At 39.0% G+C, this 23,705-nt stretch overlaps 1 protein-coding gene across 2 annotated transcripts in view; it reads left to right on the forward strand.

Annotated features, from left to right (window-relative positions):
* LOC149779095 (palmitoyltransferase ZDHHC12-B-like) overlaps positions 1 to 23,476 on the forward strand; it is a 36,331-nt gene extending 12,855 nt beyond the window's left edge. For both annotated transcript variants that reach the window (XM_089939652.1, XM_089939653.1), the window contains exons 4-5: positions 5,033 to 5,199; positions 22,053 to 23,476. In XM_089939652.1, the coding sequence (XP_089795778.1) occupies positions 5,033 to 5,199; positions 22,053 to 22,383 (498 nt within the window). In that variant the 3' untranslated portion in view covers positions 22,384 to 23,476. The remainder of the gene's footprint in view (positions 1 to 5,032; positions 5,200 to 22,052) is intronic.
* Positions 23,477 to 23,705: the final 229 nt, after the last annotated feature.

The raw sequence follows: 23,705 nt of genomic DNA on the forward strand, positions 1-23,705 counted from the left end.
TGTTCAGTCTGAAGAGAGTGAATTAATTATTCTTCTTCAAATATGTTACCACATCATAGTACGTTAGGAGAACTATACTACTGTCTTGCATATCCAGCCCTGCCAGACTAAAACATGCTAGCTTGAACCCCGGCTGAGTCATACCAAAAATGACGCTGAGCATTACAAGGTTAGTGTTAGGACTGACCGTCCTGGTGTCAGGATAATGAGACTGGGTGGGACATGTCTGCAACATGATGCCCCAGTGCTAGTCATCACTATAAACTGCGACATTACAAACATCATAGTGATATGGCTTAAAAAATTGTTAAAGCTATGCTATAAATCCCAAACACACACACACAAAACTTATCTGCCTATATAGGTCGCATTTAGATAGAGTGATCTCCCTTGATACATGGATTGGCACCAAATCATGTAAGGTGGCACTCTACAGTTTCATATTTTGCATAGGGTTAGGATTTTAAAGATAAAGAATTTCCCCTGCTTTCCTCACTGGTTATACTGGCTAATTAAAAAAGACCTTGTATATCTTAGGTTTAATTCAAAGAACCTTTAATTCCCTTTATTTTGGTGTGTGATTGATGGGTGTACTATGGGTTATAGAGTATACAGCTTGGCCTTACTTCAGATGTGCAGCTTTCAAAAATGTGCTTGCTCTACTTGGTCATTTTCACTTCCTGAACTTCAGAGGTAAATTGTATAAAAAAAGAGCCAATAACTTTTTTTACATTTTATATATTTGGTAATTCATTCATTGCACTTTCAGAAGCTGGTATTGTCTAGTCTGGCAAAATTCATTTTCCCTATTTTAATAGCTGCTATGTATAGTGTACTTAGACTAATTCAGGCTGATTTTTTAACACAAGGGAGCAGTCATTTTAGTTAGCAGTGTGCTTAAATCATGTAAAATTCCAAAAGTACAATATCCAAAGAAATATCATCCACATTACATTAATGTAGCATAGAGGTATGCCAACATTCTATCCATTCTGCTTGTTTTAAATGCAAACTACTTCACCTTACATACATCCCTCTCTCAAAAGTACATATTAACTGGTGAGCGCCCCCAAAATACTTCAGTTACTACTTTCAGGAGTGCAGAGCAACATGCTCTCTACAGATAGAGAGGCCTCACAATCCATACAAGTATTCTGGGAGTTTTTCTTCCTGAAATCAAGTTAGAGCAGTTTTGTCTTTGAGGGGAAGTATATTCCTTCTATTGTTTTCCAACTTTTCTTGCTCCTTCTTTTCAGTGACAGAGTTTTCTGTCATTTTAGAGATAATAACTTTTCCATCCTCACACACTTAGACACCCATGTGCATTTTCTCACATTGCTATAGATGTACCTTGAATAAATTGATGTATAATTTCCATGGCTGTTGGATGCATAATGGTAAGTTTTCTATATTTAATCTATTCATAGCATATTCTATGTACTTATTATAAGTGACACTTCTGTTGTTTTATCTGTATAGGTATACTATTCCCCTTTCCTACAGATAACCTTTTATTAGAAGTGATATTAGGCATCCACTTCATAAGTATAAATTGTGACATTTAAGTGGTTTTTCCGTAAAGGCTGGCATGTGGACCCTTCTTGCAGGTAATTTTCATATAGTCCATTAGGCTTCTCAGCCACTAAGCAATCCAAGCTGTCCTGGTCCTGGATTCACCCTCATCACCTCAACGTGACAAACCATATTCTGCAGAAACAATAGGCTTGATGCCACATGGATTAAATGGCCATTTATCTATGTCAGTTGTATTTGATCAAGATCAATATAAAAGCAAGCCTGCTAAGTTAATATCTCACACATCAGAAGTACAGACCAGTTTTGTGGATCAAATATCCCCTACACAACCTGGAAAATATCATGCAAAATAAAATGGCACTGATCCATTATGACCTGATTTTGCCAGATGTCTTGGATCACAGCAGGTCATCACCACAGTCATTCTTACCATTTAAACCAAAAGGTGAAATGTTTGTGTCCGCTTTGTCTAGCCCACACCATTAGGGTACTGTTAAGAATCAGCATCTCCAGTGTAGTGCCATAGATTACACTAGTACTTGGTTTAGTGCTCCATTAACTATGTTCTCATGCCTTTGCCACTCAGAGGAAGCTCATGTTTTGTGGCCCATTGTAACTGCATCCCAGTCAGGGTGTTCTGTAATTATTGTGGCCCATTCCTCTAGATTATCTAACAAATCTTTGTCTCAGATTAAACAGGAGGCATTGGCATCACCCATTCATCTAGAGACCGTGAAGTATGCTCCATCTGCTAGCTCTTACTATGACAAGAGAAGACTCTGCCTTTTGAGGCGGTCTTTCACTCCATCATCAGTCTGGTATAAACTCCAGCTACAGTCTGGGTGAGTTGCTGAACTTTTGGGCCATTTACACCGACAATTACACCACCCTAATGTCAACAGATTCTACTTTTCCTAACAACACCTTCCATCATTTTAAATAGGACATTCTATATGACTGACCCCAGCAATAGACAGAGATATTTCAGCCTTGGTGATGGCAAAAGAATAAACTTTACACATGAACTGGAATTTGTTTGATGACAAGAATAGCTCTCATTGGGTTCTTTGATAGACATGGCATCACTGGCAGTCTTCCATCAGGCAGTAAACACTTTATCATCTCTCACCTGGTGCCAGTTCTCTACAGAGCTGCTCACCATACCCTGGCTAATGCTGTAACAACAGCAGCAAATGTAAGTTGCCAAGAGATGCAGATTTTGTGGATTCCATCTTTCAGAAAGCCCATCACCAGTCAAGGGAAGACCACAGCCATACATTTGTAACATCTTGTATTACATATATTAGCCCCCAAAGAGACAAATATACCTTACACACAACGTAAGGTACAGAGGAAGGATTTTCAGAAAATTAAGCAAAAGGAAAGGATAACCCTGGGACACAGCACACAGAGAAGAAATCCTACCAAGCCTATATCCGTGGATGGCCAAGATTTTGAGGTAATGGGATAGTTTTCACCTTATATCTCTCCATGTGAGCTCAAGAAATTATGCCCTTTTTATGCCTTACTGGTTAGATATGCTGGTGAGGGGAAAGCCCTATTTTCGCTGTCAGATGGGAAGTAGTTGCCATGTCCATCATTTACACAAATAGGTTTCCAAGGGCCTGAGCATCATGTTTGATGCACCTCCTCCATTGTCCAGGGTATCTACAGACATCCCCTGAGACCTGTTCATAATAGACTTTCAGCAGTAAGAAATTAACAACACTGAGTGTGGTAGAGATCGCTTACAATGTAATTCACTTGGGTTCTATTCAAGATGATTTCTGGTCCCAAAGGCCAACAGCACTCTTCAACCTGTCATACTGTCATACACTTAAGTGCCCTTAATCATTTCATTTGCATTGTTTGAGATGAAAATGCTAATACAGGTTCTGAATACCAGCAGGAGCAGTCACTGGTGTTAAAAGATGCATATGTTCATGTTCCTATTCACAAATCTTCCATGAAGTTGCTTCAGTTTGCTTACAAAGACACCATTGACCAGTCCAGGGCACTCCGGTATGGTCTCAGCATGTTCGCATGCATGATGGACAGAGTAATGGCCCATGTCAGCACCATTTCCACAGCAGTAGCAGCAGCTTCCTGGATGACAGTCAACAAAAACACCAGGGAGTTACATAATGAAGCATGACATAACATCCCTTGTTAATCTTCTTTTCAAACTTGGATTCCTTGTCAACAAGGAAAAATCTGGCCTCATACTAAATAATTATTTTGTCCATCTGGGATTCTTCACACAGGTAAACTGAGGTTTCATTGATAACATGGAATAGTCTCGCAGTCAAGAATTCCTTAGCCTATAGTATTTGCTCAGTGTGGCAGTGACATCATCATCCTATGTTGTTTCCTTTCAGACCATTATTGATCCAACTAGTCAGAGGGAAATGGTGATATCTATGGAGGAACATTTGTTCTAGGTAAAATGGATTATCCATACTGGGAATTAACCAAAGAACAAATGAAATTGCTATGCATTTCTGCTCATGAAGTTAGGGCAGTTGCAACAAGTGAAACTGACCCTTAGCTGACTTTATCCATGCCATGGGATGGAGGCAAGTCCACTTTCTCAAGCTTGTATCTCAGATCTTTCATCTCAAAATGACTTGGCTATGCCTGGTGGGACATATTGTCATGGCACCCCTTGACCTTCCTTGGTGTTTCAGCAGCTTCCAAAGGACATGGCATATGGACTCTATACTCCAGTCCGGTTATAATCTAGATGCTGCCTCACATACTTTAGGGTGCCAGGAATGGCCTGTTTAGGGTAAGGGGATGTAACTCCCTCCACCGCAAATCTATTTTTCTGAGGTATTATGATTGGGTAATGTATTTAAAGAAGAAAGCAATTATCTTTTATAATACTTACTGGTACCTGTTCGTAATACATATACATCCTCCAGGAAGTTAGTCATTTAGAGAGCATATGCATTCTGTTCCAGTAGCATCAGAAGTATTCATATGATTTGGTGCCAATTCCTGTATCAAGGGGAGATCACTTAAACTGCCACCTGTGTGGGAAGATAACTTTTAGCATCTTCGCTATAATGCTTTAGCCTCGATGGGTTGGATTTATGATGTAGTAGTAGTTCTCCTAAGGTATTATGATCAAGTATGAATTATCAAAAAAATGTAATTACTAGAAAGAGCTGGTTTTTAGGTAGGCACAAACATTAATTTAAGGACATGACAATGATTCTCACCTAAAAGCACTACTACTTAACAAACAATACGACGTGACAAACAAAGATTCACCCATGGAAACACTATGACTAAACAAACACTGATTCTCCTTTGAAAACATTTTGACTTCACAAACAGTGATTCACTAGAACTCAATAATGATTTTGTTATAAAAAACACAAACTCATCATATAATAATTCTCTCATGGAAACACCAGGACTCCCAAATCCACAGATTTAAATATCGTTAAAAGTGTAATATTTTTGACCATTTGTTGACACTTTTTTTCAGCAACCTATGAGAAGCAAACACTGTGAGGATTGCAAAAGATGTGTCCGAAAATATGATCATCATTGTCCATGGCTGGAGACATGTGTCGGAGAGCGCAATCACAAATTCTTCTTGATCTTTCTGTTTATTATGTCTGTAGTCATCATCTGGACTTTCTCTATAACATTGTAAGTATCATGTACAGTCTTGTCACATTAATATTGTAAGGTCTTGTACAGTCTTTTCACATTAATATTGTAAGTATCTTGTACAGATCTGTGTCATTAATATTGTGTCATGTACTGTCCTTTCTCACTAATACTGTAAATATCATCTAACTTTTTGGATGGCCTAGTGGTCAGTGTCCACCTCGGATGTGGGAGGTCATGGGTTCAAACAAGTCTGAATTGTACCATAGACATAAAAATGGTACTAACAGCTGCCTTGCTAGGCGCTCAACATTAAGAGGTTAGTATTAGGACTGGTCGGCCTGGTGTCAGGATAATGTGACTGGGTGGGACATCTGCGGCATGATGCCTCAGTGCTAGGCATCAGTGTTAACTGCCACACTGCAGACATCATAGTGATATGACTGAATTTTTTTTAATGCTATGATAAAAAATTCCAAATCCTATCATTAATATTGTGGGGGCCCCAAGTGGCCGAGTGGTCTAAAGCGCTCACCTTTACGGATCATTGCCATCTCACCTCTGTCTGCATGGGTTCAAGTCTCAGATTCGGCCAACGTGGGTATGTGAGAAAGCTTGTCAGTAGTGTCTCGAGGGTCAGTGGTTCTTTCCGGGGATTTCCCAGGTTCTTCCTCCACCAATAATACTGGTCACCATGTATAGCCTATCGTGTGCTGAAAAATGGCGTTAAACCCTACAACAACAACAAAATTAATATTGTAGGCATAGTGTACAGTCCTGTCACATTATTATTGTAAGTATATAATATACAGTCCTGACACAAAGACACAGTGAGCAGCAGGGAAGTTCTACAGACCAGACGGTTCCGCCAAAATAAAGCCTCCTACGAGAACTTTCTCCGTAGAAGCCTCAGAAAGCAGAAATAAAGCTTCCTACGAAAATTAATTTGCGTAAATTCAACCTCGAGTGCATTTTTTGTGTGCAAAATCAATGATTCTGGACAAGGAAAAAAGGAAGATTTTTAGGGGTGGGGTGGGAAATTTATTCTGGTGTCGGTGTGCGCGCAAAGATTTGGCTGCAAGTCTCATGAATAAATTTGATCAAGACCGATTCGATATCTACTACGCGGATCATGAAGATTAATCGTGATAAAACCATGCGGTGTTGCCTGGGCGCGGCTGAAGAAATTTTTGAATTTGTTTATGTCCATGTCGCCGTTACACCAGGTCTGGTGAATATTTCTCAGCGTGTGAGTATCGATGCCATTGAAAACCGATAAGATATTGCAATTGTCTCTAATAACTTTAGGAATCTGCGTGTATCGCTGCGTCACGTAAATCACATCGGTGTTCTTGTGTCTGCCACGCGAGAATATCCTAGCCGGATTGGTCTGCTTATCCAGCATAACATCATCGAATACGACAAGATTATTAACATCACCATCTAAATTTTCCACTGATGGAGCTTCATTGATATCCGTGATGAATTCGATTGTGCCCTCGTCGGTATTGTCGCTAAATTCCTTTAGCACTTGATAACATCGCTGATCATCAACGGATGGCGCAACCAAATACAATTTATCCCATTTTAGCCATCGCATTATCAAATTTAGCAACAACTGTGTCTTTCCAGAACCAGACGGGCCGATGATTATCATCCTTATCGAATTTGGTAATATCGCGTTATGTTTTACTTGCTCGCGTCGCTTCGTGGCGGAAAAATCAATTACATTCATGTTACTAAAATACATGGATCTATATTGTGTTAAGTGTCGCACTCACACAGCTACGTTATATCCAACCGAAATCGTCACACGCAATAACAGAAACGCAATTGCAGGAGAATGCGAAATTTGCAAGACACGCAAGTTTAGATTTGTAAAAAAAAAAGTAGAACCGGAGGAGACATTGCCGCCTCCTTGTCAAATCTACCCGGAACTCCCTGGGCGAAATATCCCGGAGAGAAGCATCTACCAGGGTACAATTACTGTGGACCCGGAACGAGGCTCGATATAAGACTCGACGATAATAACCAACCAAAGCAAGGTGAAGATCCGGTAAACGCCATCGATAACGCTTGTTACTACCACGATCTCGCGTATCGCAGCGGCGATTTACAACAAAGGCATCTCGCTGATATCAGGCTAATTCACGCACTAAACGCGATTCCTGACAAAAGTTTCAAAGAAAAATTAGCAACCTGGCTGGTAAAAGGCGCAATGAAAGGTAAATTAGTATTCGGCGCTGGTAAATAATAATGGAGCAGATATATTATTCTCCGCGAGGATTCTGGCGAGGAAAATCAGCAATTGCCAAACTCGCTAAAGCCGCTAAAGTAAAACAATCCACCGCTGAATCGTGGTTATCGAAACAGGCAATTTGGCAAATATATCTTCCTCCGCCTAAGAAAATACCATATGCAAGTTTCACCGTCAGTGTCCCTAATGAGGTCCATCAGGCTGATCTTATGTTTCTTCCTTACGATACCGTCGACGGAGTCACATATAAATATGTCTTGACAGTCGTTGATATCGCCAGCAGGTATAAAGAAGCCGAGCCGTTATCGAATAAAACAGCAACGGAGATCGCTAAGGCGTTTAGCGAAATTTATTCACGATCCCCGTTGACATGGCCAAATCTTCTTCAGGTTGATCCAGGTCGAGAATTTCTTGGCGCGGTTACTTCACTGATGAAAAAAAATAATGTGAAAATCCGTCGCGGTATCGTAGGTGTTCATCACAATCAAGCTATCGTCGAAAGATTCAACAAAACGCTCGCAGAACGATTATTCGGATACCAATACGCGCGTGAATTTATTCAAGATAATCGATCTCACGATTGGGTATCAAGATTGCCTCATGTGATTAACGCGCTAAATAACGAAGTAACTCGAACAATAGCAATGAAACCCGCAATTGCAATTACAAAATCGAATATGCCCCTAAAGCGAGATTCCACGATTCAGCCTGTACTAGGTAGCGTCACTGTCAGGTATTTATATAAAGAAGGTGAGGCCGAAGGAGGAAGAAAAAGAGCAACCGATCCAAACTGGAGCGTTACAACACATAAAATATCCGCCGTAACAAGATCGTCAGGAAGACCAGCAATTTATATTCTAGATTCGCTAGCGCCACAACGAGGATTTACCAAGGAGGAATTACAGATAATCCCCGAAGATACTCAACTACCGCCAGCATCACTAATGTGATTTACTCGAATTCTACCTAGCTGAGATAATTTTCTTACTCTTGACACGGCCAAATACACTAAATTTGACCAGGAAATTCTATCATCGACGATCCAAACCTGGCCGTGCACGGTCAATCCCTGCGACGAATGTATCGTTGTTGCATATCCTAGTTTCCATGGCGATCTTTCTGCGTTTATCGCGTCATTGACAAGATTAATATCAACCCCGATGACATCATTCAAGACCAAGATCTTTTCCTCTCCGCAGGGTAAAGTAACACTGATATTTTGTTTCCTGGTATCAGCGGGTCTGTAACATAACGGTACCTGCAACGTTGGAAATTTCTCGCAATGCAACTTGAATAACATTTCCTGGATAACATCACGAACAATTTTCCTACTAGCAACAATCAGATGATCGGGACGCCACAAATTTAGAAAAATATCCATCGGAGTCTCGTCGATTATTCTTCTCATTACATCACATTGAAACTTATTCGGTTGTAATCGAATTATTTTTTTGAATTCGGTCAGTAAAATATCATCAGATCTATAATCGGCGTCGATTTCCTCGTAATAATCAACGAAGTTCCTGAGCCACTCATGAGGAGATTCACCATCAATAGGATCAGGCTGACCATGATCGCCGCACATTATCACGGCGGTATTTTTCCCCTCCAGCCAGACCAAGATAGATTTTAACGTGACAAGACTTACTGTACAAATTTCATCAAATATTATGATCTTGTTGATATATTTATTTCCCATGCGAGCCGAATCCCACAATCCACCGCTGTATTTGAAATAACTGTGATACGTGCAAGAACCAACGCCGCGTTGTTTTATTTCTCGCGCTAATCTGTGAGTTGGAGTCAACACGATCATATCAGAGTTTGAAAATAAATTTATCGCTCGCGTTGTTTTACCGCTACCACCAGGACCATTCATGTAGACGAATTTACTACGCGAAATTGGGTCGAATGCGGATGCAGCCGTCGATATTTTCTCACATTTATCTCGATGAAATTTATCGCAATCTTCGACATCAGCGTCCTCACAATAATCTAGGATATCCTCGTTTTTTATCCTCCAAGTTCCCCAAGAGCTACCATCAATTAATTTTTATAGCCTGTATTGGTATTTTTTATCGATATAAAACGAGTCCGTCGCGACCCTTACCGCGATATCAGAAAATTTGTTTATCATCGACAGTAAATTTATACTCACATAAGCGAGCATCGACGATCGTAAGTGTGTATATTGCGCTGATTCTCCATCAAGGTAACTAATCACGGTACCTAACTTTGCTCCGTCAATGATAATATTCTCTCTGTTACAGAATATTCCTCGCGATACCGTATCGGCGATAATAAAATCCATCTCGGCATCATTGATAAACAACCTAGCGTGTCGGTGTTTATGATCAACGGATCCTCCTTGAGTAAATTTACCAATTATTTTTCTTCCGATATCTTTCGCGTTTTCACAATCCGTCGGCAACCACACTTCAGTTTGTTTCCTATACGATATAATCGCCTCGCTCACTGTCAACGACACTAACATCGACGAATCCAGCATATATCTCAACAACACCGTAGGGACCCAACGACGCTGCGATAAATGCCGACCAAACCAAATATAACAGATTTTATGTAAATTTTCAGCAAACTCGAATGAAGTAACGCAAGCGAATCCGGTCATAACAAAATCAGGCAACGGCCCGTTAATCGCTACCCTTGTCATCTCGTTGGTGGGATGACCGAATTTAGCAAAATAATCCGCACAATCGCCATATCCGAGGAAACTTCCAGGATAACACGCGCTCATGTCAACGGAGATCATATCTTCGAAATAATACTTGGTATTCCACAATCCGCCATGGCCGTATTCGATACAGCTGAGTTGAATATCAGCGAGATATTCGTTTCTCGTAGGTTTCCACGAATTTCTCTCTCTGGCAGCGTGAGCAGCAACAGACGGAACCGTAAAGCAATTCGTTAATAACTGATCAGGATTTGTCGAATATTTCACCGCGATATTTCTCATCGATTCATGTAATTTTTCATCACGGTAAATATCTCCGCGCGGCAAGATAAACTGATCATATTTTTCTTCGCTCGAAAATAACCAAACCGATATTGGATCAGACGCGGCTAATATTTTGATATATCTGAACATGGCATCGGAATTGTCTTTTGCGGAAGATTCCACGGGATAAAATTTAACAGTACGATCTCGCGGAAATATCATCACCGACTGCGACCACGCATGTGAATTATGATCGACAATCTCGATTGGTGCTCCTCGAGATCTATACGGCGACGAGTATAATATTTCTCCCGATAGCGTTTTCACTGTGATTGGAAATTTAAGTTTCTTACTCAACACAGCTACATCGTCAATCGATGCACCATCAGCAACTGTCTTCGCCCACGTGTTAATTTTACTCAACCTCAACTGGGTCAGACCAGAACCACGTCGAGCGTTTTTCATATGCTCGATGACACGCTCGGCAACGCAATTTATCATCGTAGAGTCACCGACTTCTGATTTTTTCATCGCAGGTAGATTTTTCATGTCAGGATTATTATTCAGCCGATAAATTCCATAAACAACAGCGCTAGATGGATACGCCCTAGCATAATAAGGACCGTCAATTCCCAATAACAATCCTGGCTTCGAATTTTTATCAAGAACAACATTTTTCTTACCGCCACGCACGGGATCTCGTTTATCGCGAATAATCCAAGTGTCGTCGGGCATTTGTGCGATAAATTTTATTCCAAAGATAAATCGCTCTTCCTTATTTTCTTGGCCCGTTCCAGATTCATCGTAGCATCAACAGAGTTAGTTTTCCATGTCGACCAAACATGAACCGCTCCATCATCGAAGAATTCCTTCTTGGCACGATCAACCTCAGGAATGATATATTCTGCCTCATCAAGATCAAATGTATCCATTATTATATTTTAGACAAATATTTAAATTATAATATGCAATGCAAATGGATACCAATCGGATCAACAAAATCATGCGACAAATCCTGCAGAGGAGATTATTGCGGCGCTCACATATATGCGATTCGACACGGCAGCAAAGGACCACAGCGATGTTTAGTTTGTCAAGTTGGCACGCGAGGAAAGACACGGTTGTGTTTGTCCTGTGGAGGGAAAAATTATCGGGAATTGCGTCGATATTACGAAAAGAAATCTTCCTCGGTGATAACCTGCGAAGAAGATTATATTAATCGATTCAAGGCAAATTACGATTTAGACAAATGGAATATTGTATATAGATCCAGAATCGACGATTCCTGCAATGACAATCACATACGAGTTTAGATCACACCCAACCATCGAGGGTTACGAAGCATCATCGGATGGTACCGTCAGAAATGCGAGAATAAAGAAAAATGTCGGTAGGGTTAGCAATTCGGGTTATCTATTGCATAACTTTAGTGGAGTAAGTTATTTATGCCACAGATTTGTGTTCGAGTGTTTTCACGGACCTATCAAAGGTGATCTTGTCATCGATCATATCGACGGTGATAAGCTTAACAACAAACTGTCAAATCTCCGAGCGGTGACTCCGAGTGAAAATTCAAGATTTGGTAATACCGGTGGCGTACGGCGACCAGCTAAAGCGGTTAAATCGGTAAATCAAGAAACAGGAAAGGAGCTTGTATTTGAGTCAATGAGAGCCGCTCCAAAATATTATAATATTAGTCTAGCATCGGTGCATCGTGCGGCAGAAAGAATAATCAACGCGACATTTTCATATAATTCTGACGCTTGGATCGAGTTTTATTATATTTCGATAATATCAGACTCAGAAAGTGAGATCGAAGATTAATTGAATATTACAGGATTGTTATATATGGACGAAGAAAATATAAACGACATCATCGAAGCCATCGATGAACTGAGAAAAAAAATAAATCTTCCATCGGAGTTGGACGCGAATAAAATCCGATCCGAATTCGAGACGATTGTTCAGGGGAAACTCGAATATAAATACACACTGCCGTCCGAGTACAAATTAATAAAGAAAATCCAAATTGCGATGTACCAATCACTTGCGACCGTCAGCGATGATCAAATCGAGGATTTTGTTAAATTATCGACGTTGGTTGAGAAAGCTAGGTTGATTTTATCGGATGCATATGAATCAAAAAAAATTACAAGCTCGCGTGTCAGACAACTGAAAAAACTTGTCGATGAAAGTAGAATCAAAGATCTTGAATCTTCCTGAAGATCTCCACGAAAAAACAAAAATTAAAAAAATCTTCCAATTTTGAAAATTTCCCCGGTTTTTATTTATTTTTTTGGCCCATTTTTCCCTGGTGTACGGATTTGAAAATCTATGATTTTACCAGCAGATTGATACTTATCGTTTCCCCGCGTATATCAAGCAAATTTCCATTCTGATCCGTTAGTTTGAAATTTATCCTCGATAATAACCGATTATGACATCGCAGGTAAAACGGATTCATTGGTTCTTTTATTATCAAATAACCAGGAGAAGCGCTAGGTGAAAACGAATACAAGATGAATCCCTGCTGCGCTTGATTTGACATTGACGAATCAACATTGTAGCTGCCCTCGACAACATCCGCGTGAAGATAAATCGCGATAACTTCCGTTATATTAACGATGCCAGGAGATATATGCCGTCCACCTTTGGTCGGATCGTTATTGTGTTTGAGAATCAATTCTGATTGTACTTTTTTAGTCCACGCGGCATGTAATTTCGGAAATAAATCATCGATGGTATCAGTGACGGATTTTCTCATTTCATCAACATCATAATTGGGGAATTTGAAATTTGGCAGCGTTTCCTTGGTTAATTCAAATACTCTCATGAATTTTTGTTTTTCTCCTGAATTTCTGATCAACTCGAATTTGCTAATAGGAAGAACATAATCGGCAATTGATATATCGTCGACTATCGCCCGAATGAACATACCATGATAATATTCAATATCATTCGCGAGTTGATTTAAAATCTTCACTCGTCCGATAATTTCGCTACATGAACCTGATTTATTTAGGATGCATTCATGAAATGATCCCCGCAATAAATTTAATTGTAATTCATGTTCTTGAATAAATTCGTCGAGGGTTCTTCTTACCAAGATACCGTCTATGGGGGCTATTATCCTGTTAATGTTGGTAGCGTCGAAGATTTTCACACCGGGGGGAATTTTAGGAAGAGGCAACCACGAGAGAATTCTTTCGTTAATAAAAGTAAAAGCGAACATTACCAGGTTAAATTTGTGGTTATTTATGAGGTTGATGGCGCTACCGATCAGAGGCTTGTGTTTGATATCTCCGTACCATCCTTCGTCGGTGGTAAAATCTGATTTTTTTGGCTCCGGTAGTTCTGGAGGAGCTTCCTCGTACCAACCTGGAATAATAAAATCTGGTTTTTCTGGTTTTGCCAGAGGTGCAATTTCAGGCCAACCTAGCACGGTCCTAATCGATGATTGGTAAATATCTACCATGTACGGCGATTTCACTTCTATCATCGACGATAGAGTTGGATCGTGCGAGGATATCTTTATTCCCGGAGTAGCATCACCGGTTATATTTGATATTCTGGTGGTAAACTCCTTATCTAGCTGATCAATTTCATAACTGCCTGTTGGTATACCAACGACGATCCAATCGGGCGTTCATCGGGTTTATTTTTGTTGGCAAAAACAAGTGAATTATTTGACATCATTTTACCGAATGATTTCGATCTAACATTGGGCCAGCTGTTGTAGACACGCAGTTGTGTTAGTGCAATTTCTTTGACGCTGATTGGTGTTGAAAAATTAATGCTAAATTCAGGCTTGGTTGAGCTTAACGATATTAGTGTTGTTGTCGGCGGTGTCGTGTTTGTCACGATCTGGGCTAGTTCGGACATTATTAATATTCATTTGTTCAATCTCCGAGTAAATGCTGATCATCGAGGAAAATTCTGGATCGGAGATAACGCCATCGTTGAGACTTTCAGAAAGCAGCGATGATAATTTCGAATACGCGTCATTGACCTTGGTTAGTTTATTCTTGTACAATGATAACTTCTCACTTGTGCACGAGGAGATTTTTTTCGCTACGATATTGAGAACGCCAGCGATTGTCGTTGTTGACGAGATTATTATCGTTGCAACGATTGGCGCTATCGTTGTTACCGCGGATAAAATTATTTCAGCACCAGCGACTACCGCGGATACCGCGTACACGGCAATATCAATGGTAACTAATCTACGCTGGTATTTTTTTATTTTTGTTTGATATTCGTCTAGGAGTTTTTTTAGCGAATCCTGCCATGACCTCGCCTGATTGTAACGGTAGTCAGATGCGGTCATTTATTAATCTACGATAACAATTACGGATTATTGCGTGTATTCGGATAAATATTCGAAAATTACAAAATAATTCACCGGTCCCATGGTGGTTCTGTCTGGCGGTTCTAGCGTGAATGTTGTATTGCTATATTCACTTAACGAAATAATAAAAAATCCAGGGTAGAATTCATGAATTTTACGATTCTGTTCCGGTTGTACCTTAAATTTTATATCGGAGATAATATGTGCTCGATATACGCCAGCAGTTGGCGCGATAAAGCTAAATGTGTTATTCTGGGGTATCCAGGTAAGATTATTTATGGTTAACACAAATGTTAGATTGCATCGCATAATTCTGTCTATCAAATGATCTGGCACATAAAGTTTCGCCAATCTTGGGATATTCATTGACGATATTTTTGTGTTGATATCGTTAATTTTTGTAGTTGCGTCGAGAAGATCCGAGCTCAATTTTGGTATATCAGTGGCGTAAACGAATCTATCGATCTTTTGGTTAATAGCTCTGTCGTACACTGATGTATCGACCTTTTGACGCGCTAATTCACGTACCACGTTAATTTCATCGTTGATTTTTTTTATTTTCTCATCTATCGATTCACGTATCGCGTTAACCCCCTTGGCAAATTCGGGAGCAACAACATCGCTGAGTTTATTAATTTCCTCGCTGATTTTTTTTGTTGAGATCGTCGATTGTTGTTCTCTGACCCAACGAGATATTTATTTTGGTAATTTCCTCGTTGATGGATTTTACTCTCTCGATGAGATCGCTGTGTGTAGTTGAGGAGGTATCGATGAATTTTTTTATATCCTCGTCGAGTTTTTTGTTGAGTTTACTTGATACCTCGTCGAGTTTTTTAAGATCATTATTTAGCTTGTTAAATCTTTTTGTTATTTTTTCCTGGAAATCATCCTGTGATGCCTTATCGGACTTTAGAAGCATCGCCGCTGATAACTCGCTATTTTTTTGTTTTATATCCACGAGATCGGCCTTTGGTGGAAACTCCGCGATAATATCGTTAATATCAGCGATAGATTTTAATACCATCTCCGATTGGCGAGTAAATTGACTGATGTGATCATTATATTCGTCTCGCTTGATTATATCAGCTATTTTCACGTTGCTGGTGTGTAATCTTCCCTCGGTATTTTGAAAAACAGCAACCTCGCCAGGATCTACCTCTGACAGCGATAGAAGATTGTTAATATCGCTCTTGGTTGCGAAATTTGATGTATCGATGTCGCTTATTTCTTTTTTTTCCTTCCTGAAGAGGGATCTACCATAAATGTCAACCATGATATTTATCTACGGCGTATTCAAATACAATTTTGTGATAAGGACCGGATGATTTTGAAATTTCATCAAGAACATTAATTGACTCTGGGCCGCATATTGGTGGATCTGCTAATGTTTGTGTTGGAAGAGTCGAATACCAAACCGGAAGTCTCAGCGAAGACACATAGTTGATAAATTCGTTTGGTGGTGCTAATCCGTACGAATCAAAATAAACAACCTCGCGAGGATTAATCGCGTAGGCGACCCAGTGTGTTCCAGGGCCGGTATTTTCATCAAGATTTATTATTCCTGTCTCGGTAGGGTTTGGTTTGTCTGGTAGTTGATCTCGCATAAATACGCCTCTGAAAATTTTTATTTTCTTTTTCTTTACTTCGCTGATTAGATCTAAATTTGAGGCTGGTAGGCTCGACTTAAGCCGGATCCGTACGGGGGTCGTCTTAGATAAAGGCCGGATCCCTTTTTTTTACGATATCTTCCTCCGGTAATTTTTCGCATTATTGTGGAGCCTAATTCAGAACCTACACCTCCGAGCGCGCCCAATCCTAGTGCCTTTCCAATCGCCGGAAGAGCTAGTTTCGCCAGAGGTAATAGGAAAGGAAGAAATCCGCCAGTTTTGACCATGTCTCTGATGGCGCCTATGGAAAGGCTCACATGAACGCCGGAATTTGCTGATTTGGCCTTGGAGAAACGTTCACGTTGACTTTTGCTCAGCGATAGTTTGTTAGGCCCGCCTTGAATTTGATCGTTTTTCAGGGTTAATTTCATACCGCATCGCTTTGATATCGCTGATTGGAGTTTTTTCATCTGACCCGGGGTCAGAGTTACACTGACGTGTTCGTATGGCATATTAATAACCGCTTAATCTAAATTTGGAATTTGTCACATATTCTCTACGGGTGCGTCGATGATTCTCATTCTACCACTGATGCCTTCCAGGATCATTGTTCTATCACCGAGAATCACCGCGATGGCTCTTGCTACTTGTCCACCTGTGTCAATTCTGGCTTTGAAATGGATATCAACAACAGATTGTTTTACCAGGTCGAGATGTTCCAAGGAAAAGTAATAGATGGGGTAGCGAGTATTAAAATCCATCTGTGATATTTGTAATCCTGTATCGATATTTTGATCGCGTCCCATGAAACTTAGCAAGCGATGATACGCGCGGGCTGTCGAAAAGGTGGGAAAATTAATTGATATTTCCTCGGATGGTTCTTGTTGGCCGTTTATTCTCAGTGATACGTTTGTTGCTGCGAAATTGTCATGACTGTGAGTTTGATCGTATCTATTTGTGTTTTGGAGAACTATAAAGATATGTCTAGGTGCCGAAAAGCCCTGCTGTGATGCAATTCGCCAGGTAAATATTCCGTTAATATTAATGTCGGTAAAGTCGGTTGTTGTTGTTAACCAGGACATAACGGATTTACCACCTTGATTCATAAATGACAATAATTTTTCTTCCACAAGTATCGATGGAGTTATTGCTGGCATCCACAAGGTAAATTTGTTTAGGATTACCTTGCCTGCATCAGGAACAGTAGCATTGTCTCTCCAGATAGCTCTGTCATTACTCGCGGGGTCTCGAATAAACGAAATAGTATGTTTCGCTCCGTAGATAACTTTTCTGAAGTGTCTACAAAATCCAAAAATGTGGGATAGTGGAATTGCACAGGAGAATCTTAAACTAGGACCAACCAGCATAGTTTTCCGCGTGGCAAATCCGAGATTGTAATTGGGATTGGTGTCGATCATTACCGCCATCTGGGTGGCGGGACCGGCACCAGCTGCATCATTTGGTATAGCGATGTTATACTGGATATGATCGGCACTGTCGTTAGTATCCTTGGCGAGCATCATACTAGGACCAGCTGACCTGGTAAAATCATCCGAGTATCTGGCCATACCTATCACCGTCGTTGCAACATCAGCGTTATCTGTAATTGATTCAATTTCTCTTCCATCAATCGTGTAGGTGACGCTCTTGAATAAAGCCATAATTCCGTTATTGACAAATCAACTTTGGAATCTGCTGGATAATTGGTATCATTAGCTCTCCTTAATTCGCCACCAAATTCAATATATGCCTCTGATGGAAGAAAATATCTCGTTGTGTCGTGAACTTGAATTTCAATGCGATTAGGTGCATCTGGTGTCACTGCGTCGTATGAGAAATACTGGAAATCCCGCACGGATGTGTCTCTACCTACAGGCTCGTCCATGTCGAACACTTCGTTTGACACTTGTGCGAACATTTATTATTAAGAATATCATCTAAAACGAAGACCGCTGCCTGAAATAAAACTTGTATTTACAAGATTTGTTTTAGCAACTTCATTTGCTAGATTTGTCTTAGCAACTTCCTGCGCTAGGTCGTTTATTTTTTTATTTGCCGCGTCGTTTATGGCTTTGCTGACTTCGGGTGGCATTTCTCTGGTGCTAGGTAATTTGACGGGTTGTTTTTTGCGCATTAAATTTAATATTTTATTTTTGACAGCATTGAAGCCTTTACTGGCCAAATTACCGATACCAGAAATGGCAGTCTCGCCAATCTTTCCTATTGCTTTTAACCCGAATTGTTTGATCGTGGGTCCGATTTTAGGTATTACTCGCGTGACGAGGCTTCCAATGATATCACCGAATCCATTGCCGTGGATATATTTGTATACGGGCAATCGAGAGTTTACTATGCGGACCTGTCTTGGTCTGCGTTGATGTTTGTGAACAATCATGTTATTTAAATTATGTTGTTTTAATCGATGAGCTCATCAACAAACTCCTTGTAAATGTGAGAATTGATGATGCCACCGCGGAATAATCGCTGACAAATATCTGAGGCTTCGTTGATTATTTCACGGGAGTTATTTCCTGCTCGTTTTCCTCCGATTAATACCTCGAGGCGAGACACGTCGTTGACAACACTGTCAGGGCAAATGGTATATCCGCTACCTGTTTTTGGTTTCGATTCATCTGACGATGGACCTGGCGAATCAGACGACAGTGGTGAATATGGTTCTCGTGGAGGTGAAGGGGTCATCCTGAGTGCCTTACCCTCTGGATGAATACCCCATCTTAATGGGGGGGAAAGTACGGGACCCTTCCAGTTTGTCGGTGTATATGGTTCTGAAAGGGGGCGGCGAGATATAGGACTATACTCCTCAGGTGATGGTTCTGAAGGGAGGTGGAAGGAAGGGGGGGGGGGAAACTGGGGGATTAATATAGCACTCTCCCTTGTAGGTGATGGACTTGTCTTTATCTTCATTAATTTGTATTCACCAAGATCCGATAAAAATTTCGTAAAATTTTCATCAGAATATTTTATTGGTTTTCCTAAACTACCAAAATAAATTATCGCCAGCCAATCAACTTCTTCGACTTTATCAGCAATATCTTTTTTCAAAAAAAATCTTTTATTTTCCAGAGAATTATCCGCAGCCATCATAATTCGTGAATCATCGTTACTGAGTAAATACAACATGTTCTTGTTCAAATAATTATCAGCGGGTATTCTAGTATCAATTACAAACGAACCATTGTCCGCAGATGGTTTGTATTCGGGTACAACTATCGGTTCGTCACTCTGATCTTTTTTCTTTATTGATTTTCTCTTCTTTTTCTGAGGTGGAATTTTTTCTTTTGGTCTAGCTCCTAATTCCTGTGGTTGAATATCTTCTTCCTGTGGTCGAATATCTTCTTCCTGTGGTTGAATATCTTCTTCCTGTGGTATTATTTTTCTTCTCCGTGTTTTAGCTTTTTCTTCCCTTTCCTGTTGTTTTCTTTCTTTCTCTTGCTGTTTTCTTTCTTTCTCTTGCTGTTTTCTTTCTTCCGCTAGTTGCTTATTATAATTATATCTATCGTCTGCTGCTTCTAAAAGTCTTCTAAAAGATGGATCCCTTTCACTCGCCTGTGTTTTTCCAGAGTAAACTTTATATAACATACCATACCAATTATTACGACTTGGATATCTTCCTTTTCCTATTTCAGTCAAATATTCATTTCGAACACTAAACATATCTTCCGCAAATTGACCAAATTGATCTATACTATACAGCGTAGATAGCGGTTGTGATATTATTTCCCATCCCTCATCGGTGAAATTTTCTCTTAAATTATCGATATTAAACTTCCTCTTTCCTACTCCGAGTTTTCCCAATACAGGTTTTCCCAATCCGGGTTTTCCCTTACTACCTATTTTATAAGCAATTGCAGGTTGTTTCCCTTGTTGTTGTTGTGCTGCTGCTATTGCTAATCGATCCGGTAATGTTCGTGATTGTTCCTCAATACCTTTCAACATGGGAAAAATTCCCTTTTTCTTGGTATCCGGATCTTTTTCGTCGCCAAATACAACTTGCTCGATTGTTCCGGTAACTGGCTTCAACCATTTCGATGATACCTCGGCAATTCCATGTTGTACATCTTCGTAACCACGAACATTTCTCTTGAATAATTGTTTTGTCGGAATAAGCTTCTTTAGTGCCGCTAATTGCTCTCGCGCTAATCTGGCAGAATGAGGCTCTCCAACTGTACTAGCTTTCGGACTCATATTATTTTCAACTATATTGTTTTAATGCGACGTAAAATTAGGATCCGCAGCCAAATCTTTGCGCGCACACCGACACCAGAATAAATTTCCCACCCCCCACCCCTAAAAATCTTCCTTTTTTCCTTGTCCAGAATCATTGATTTTGCACACAAAAAATGCACTCGAGGTTGAATTTACGCAAATTAATTTTCGTAGGAAGCTTTATTTCTGCTTTCTGAGGCTTCTACGGAGAAAGTTCTCGTAGGAGGCTTTATTTTGGCGGAACCGTCTGGTCTGTAGAACTTCCCTGCTGCTCACAGTGATCCCATTCAAGAGTGCTCTTAAAACTCACTTATTTCAACTGCAAGGACAAACTTAAAGACCTAATAATATTTCCTGCCTTAAATATTTTCAGCATGTTTTTTATGTTTTCTAATTTCATGGTGTTTGTTTTTTCTAATCATATCATTATGTTTTTTATGTTATGGGTGTTATCTGATGTTGTAAAGTGCTTAGAGCTTCTAAAGATTAGGCGCTATACAAAGTCCTCATTATTATAATTATTAATATTTATAAAATTCTGAAAACTTTGTCAGAAATTATATTGGTGCAATGTTTTTTTATGACTAGGACAATGAATTAGATCAACACATACTTTTCTTTCAAGAACATATATGATTGTAAAACTTTAAACATTGGCATAAAATTTATACACTTTGTCTGAACATGGCAAAGAACAGTGTGATAATTTATTCTTTCATTCTGAGGATCTGTGCATGAGTTCAGATCATACTTTCTCAGTAAATTGAATACCAAAGACCACTTTCTTACTGAACTGCTTGACTAGAAACGATATAAGGACCTTTTGTTGGCTACATTGTTTTCAGATGTAACAGATATACATAGATCTTAGCTTTCTTTTCTCATATGAAGCAGTTACAAACATTGCTACATTATTTTCTTTTCAGTAGATAATAACATGTCAGTTTATAATGGGGATTAAGATTCTCTTTTGTCAGTGCAATAGCAGGGGTGGTAGGGGGCATATTGTCTTTTTACTGTCCATCTATCTTTTTATGTACACATGTTGTATATGCTTTTTGTATTTAGTATAGATTTTGTGCCACAGGAAATAGCCTTGGGATAGCAGGCTACTTCTAATTCCAAGTCTCGTTTTACTTTTTCAATACTTTTCTTGTTGCAAGAACAATGTAAACAAAGTTTAGCAAAATAGTACTTGAAGTAGACAAAAGAAAATTAGTATGCATGTATGTATGCAAGGGTAGGAATGGTTAGATTTTTATGCCAATTAATAACTTTACAGGTTTTTCTGCTATTCTTGGACTTGTACCCATTTATATTGTCTGTATCTGCAGTTGTTTTTCTTTTTGGAAATATAATTCATTATAAAAATTATTTGAAGCAGAAGAGTCAGCAGAAATGGACAAATGATTATCTTGATGACAATTTTGAGGAACTGGATGATTATATTTTAATTGATGCTTTCATTTTACATTTGTTTCCATCTAATTTCAGGAAAGCTTTGGAATCCAAAGTCCAGTGGAATGAATGGTTTAAAGTTAACTTACTGTTGTTTTTGGATATTCTTGTGTTGATTTTTGGTGGATTTTCTGTTTTGGGGCTATGTGGATTCCATTCATACCTGATGTTAAATGGACTAACAACATGGGAGAGTGTTTCAAGGGAGAAAATCACCTACCTAAAATACCTGGATGATGATTACAATCCTTTTGATGAGGGATATATCAGAAATGTGTACTATTTCTTGTGTTTTTTTAACGTTAGGAGGTGGGAGACCATTTATTCCCCAAAAGCTAAAAATAAAACTTCCAATGGACTAGTGTAGGAGAGAACGAACATTATTTGTTACTGTTGTCACTAATGGATGTATTTTTGTATTTATCATATAGATTTACTTATACTGTAAGTTGACAGCCCCCATTTTTTAGGGCTGCTAAAAGCTAATTTCTCTTTGACTATAAGTCAGGGCCATTTTGCAGGTCAGATCCTTATCAGTGGGTGAATTGGAGTGAGTGTGTCAGTGTTGCCCTTTGGAAAAATAAACAAGCCAAATTGGATAGGTAGATAAATTGGAAAAAATAACTCCTCCATTTCCTTGGCTTCACTGTGTTATATATTAATTTTCTCTATGACTATGTTTTGTATAATTGTAATTTGTAATTGACCTTGGACCAAAATCAAGTTCATGATGTACCTGACTAGGGACAATGATTTTGTAAACAACATAATATATAGCTAATATTTCTCTGTGAGTATGGATTCAATATTAGGATCATTATCAGTGGAGATGAACATGTTTATATTAATTTGAATCTAGGACATTATTATTCCTCCATGGTACCTGATGTTTGACATGTTTTTATATTATAATTTTAGTAATAAACATTATCTTGTTGACAACTTAAAGTTTTCTAGAAATGAACATTTGACCCTCATTCTGGTTTTATTTTTTTTTGTCTTTGTTATTCAATGTGGTTTACTTGAAAAATGACTCATTCTTGGCTTAACATTTGAAGCAGAATTATTGTTATGTTAATTTTTTAATTTTGATTTATATATGTATTTTTTTCCAAATTATTATTCACTGAAATTACAAAGTGTTAAGTAATTTCTTACATTAATTTGGAATCATTGTGAATTCAGACAAAGACATCTTGGATAATATTATTGTGATATCTATAACGAATGTTAACACATCTCCACATTCCACTGGCAGATTAAGACATTCCAGATGACATGTCAAGACATTCAGTGTTTAGGCTTATTAGAAATTGCCATTGGAATTTAATTGGAATTTGATTCATTTGGACTTGTGTTAGAACTTTTAGGACTATTTGGGATTAAATTCACAATATTGTAATGTCTTTTAAAATTTTCATTTTGTATATTCTAGAAAATAAATTATTTGTTGATTTTTTTTAACTTGTTGGTTTTTGCTCATTTCTGGTTTTTCTGTGTTTGAAACCTTAGTCACATGTGGATACTTAAGTAGAGACTGTGTAAGTGACACTTTGATCATACAATCTGCAAAATCTATTAAAGGCAGCATATGAAATGTGTCAGTTGTGCAGCATAACCACAGGGGGTTCAGATAACCACTCACTATTACTTGGCACTGACCAAGTATCAGACTCACAACTTGATCAA

This window comes from Sinohyriopsis cumingii, chromosome 17 (genome assembly GCF_028554795.1).
Source record: "Sinohyriopsis cumingii isolate HCF-2022 chromosome 17, ASM2855479v2, whole genome shotgun sequence".
NCBI lineage: Eukaryota > Metazoa > Mollusca > Bivalvia > Unionida > Unionidae > Sinohyriopsis > Sinohyriopsis cumingii.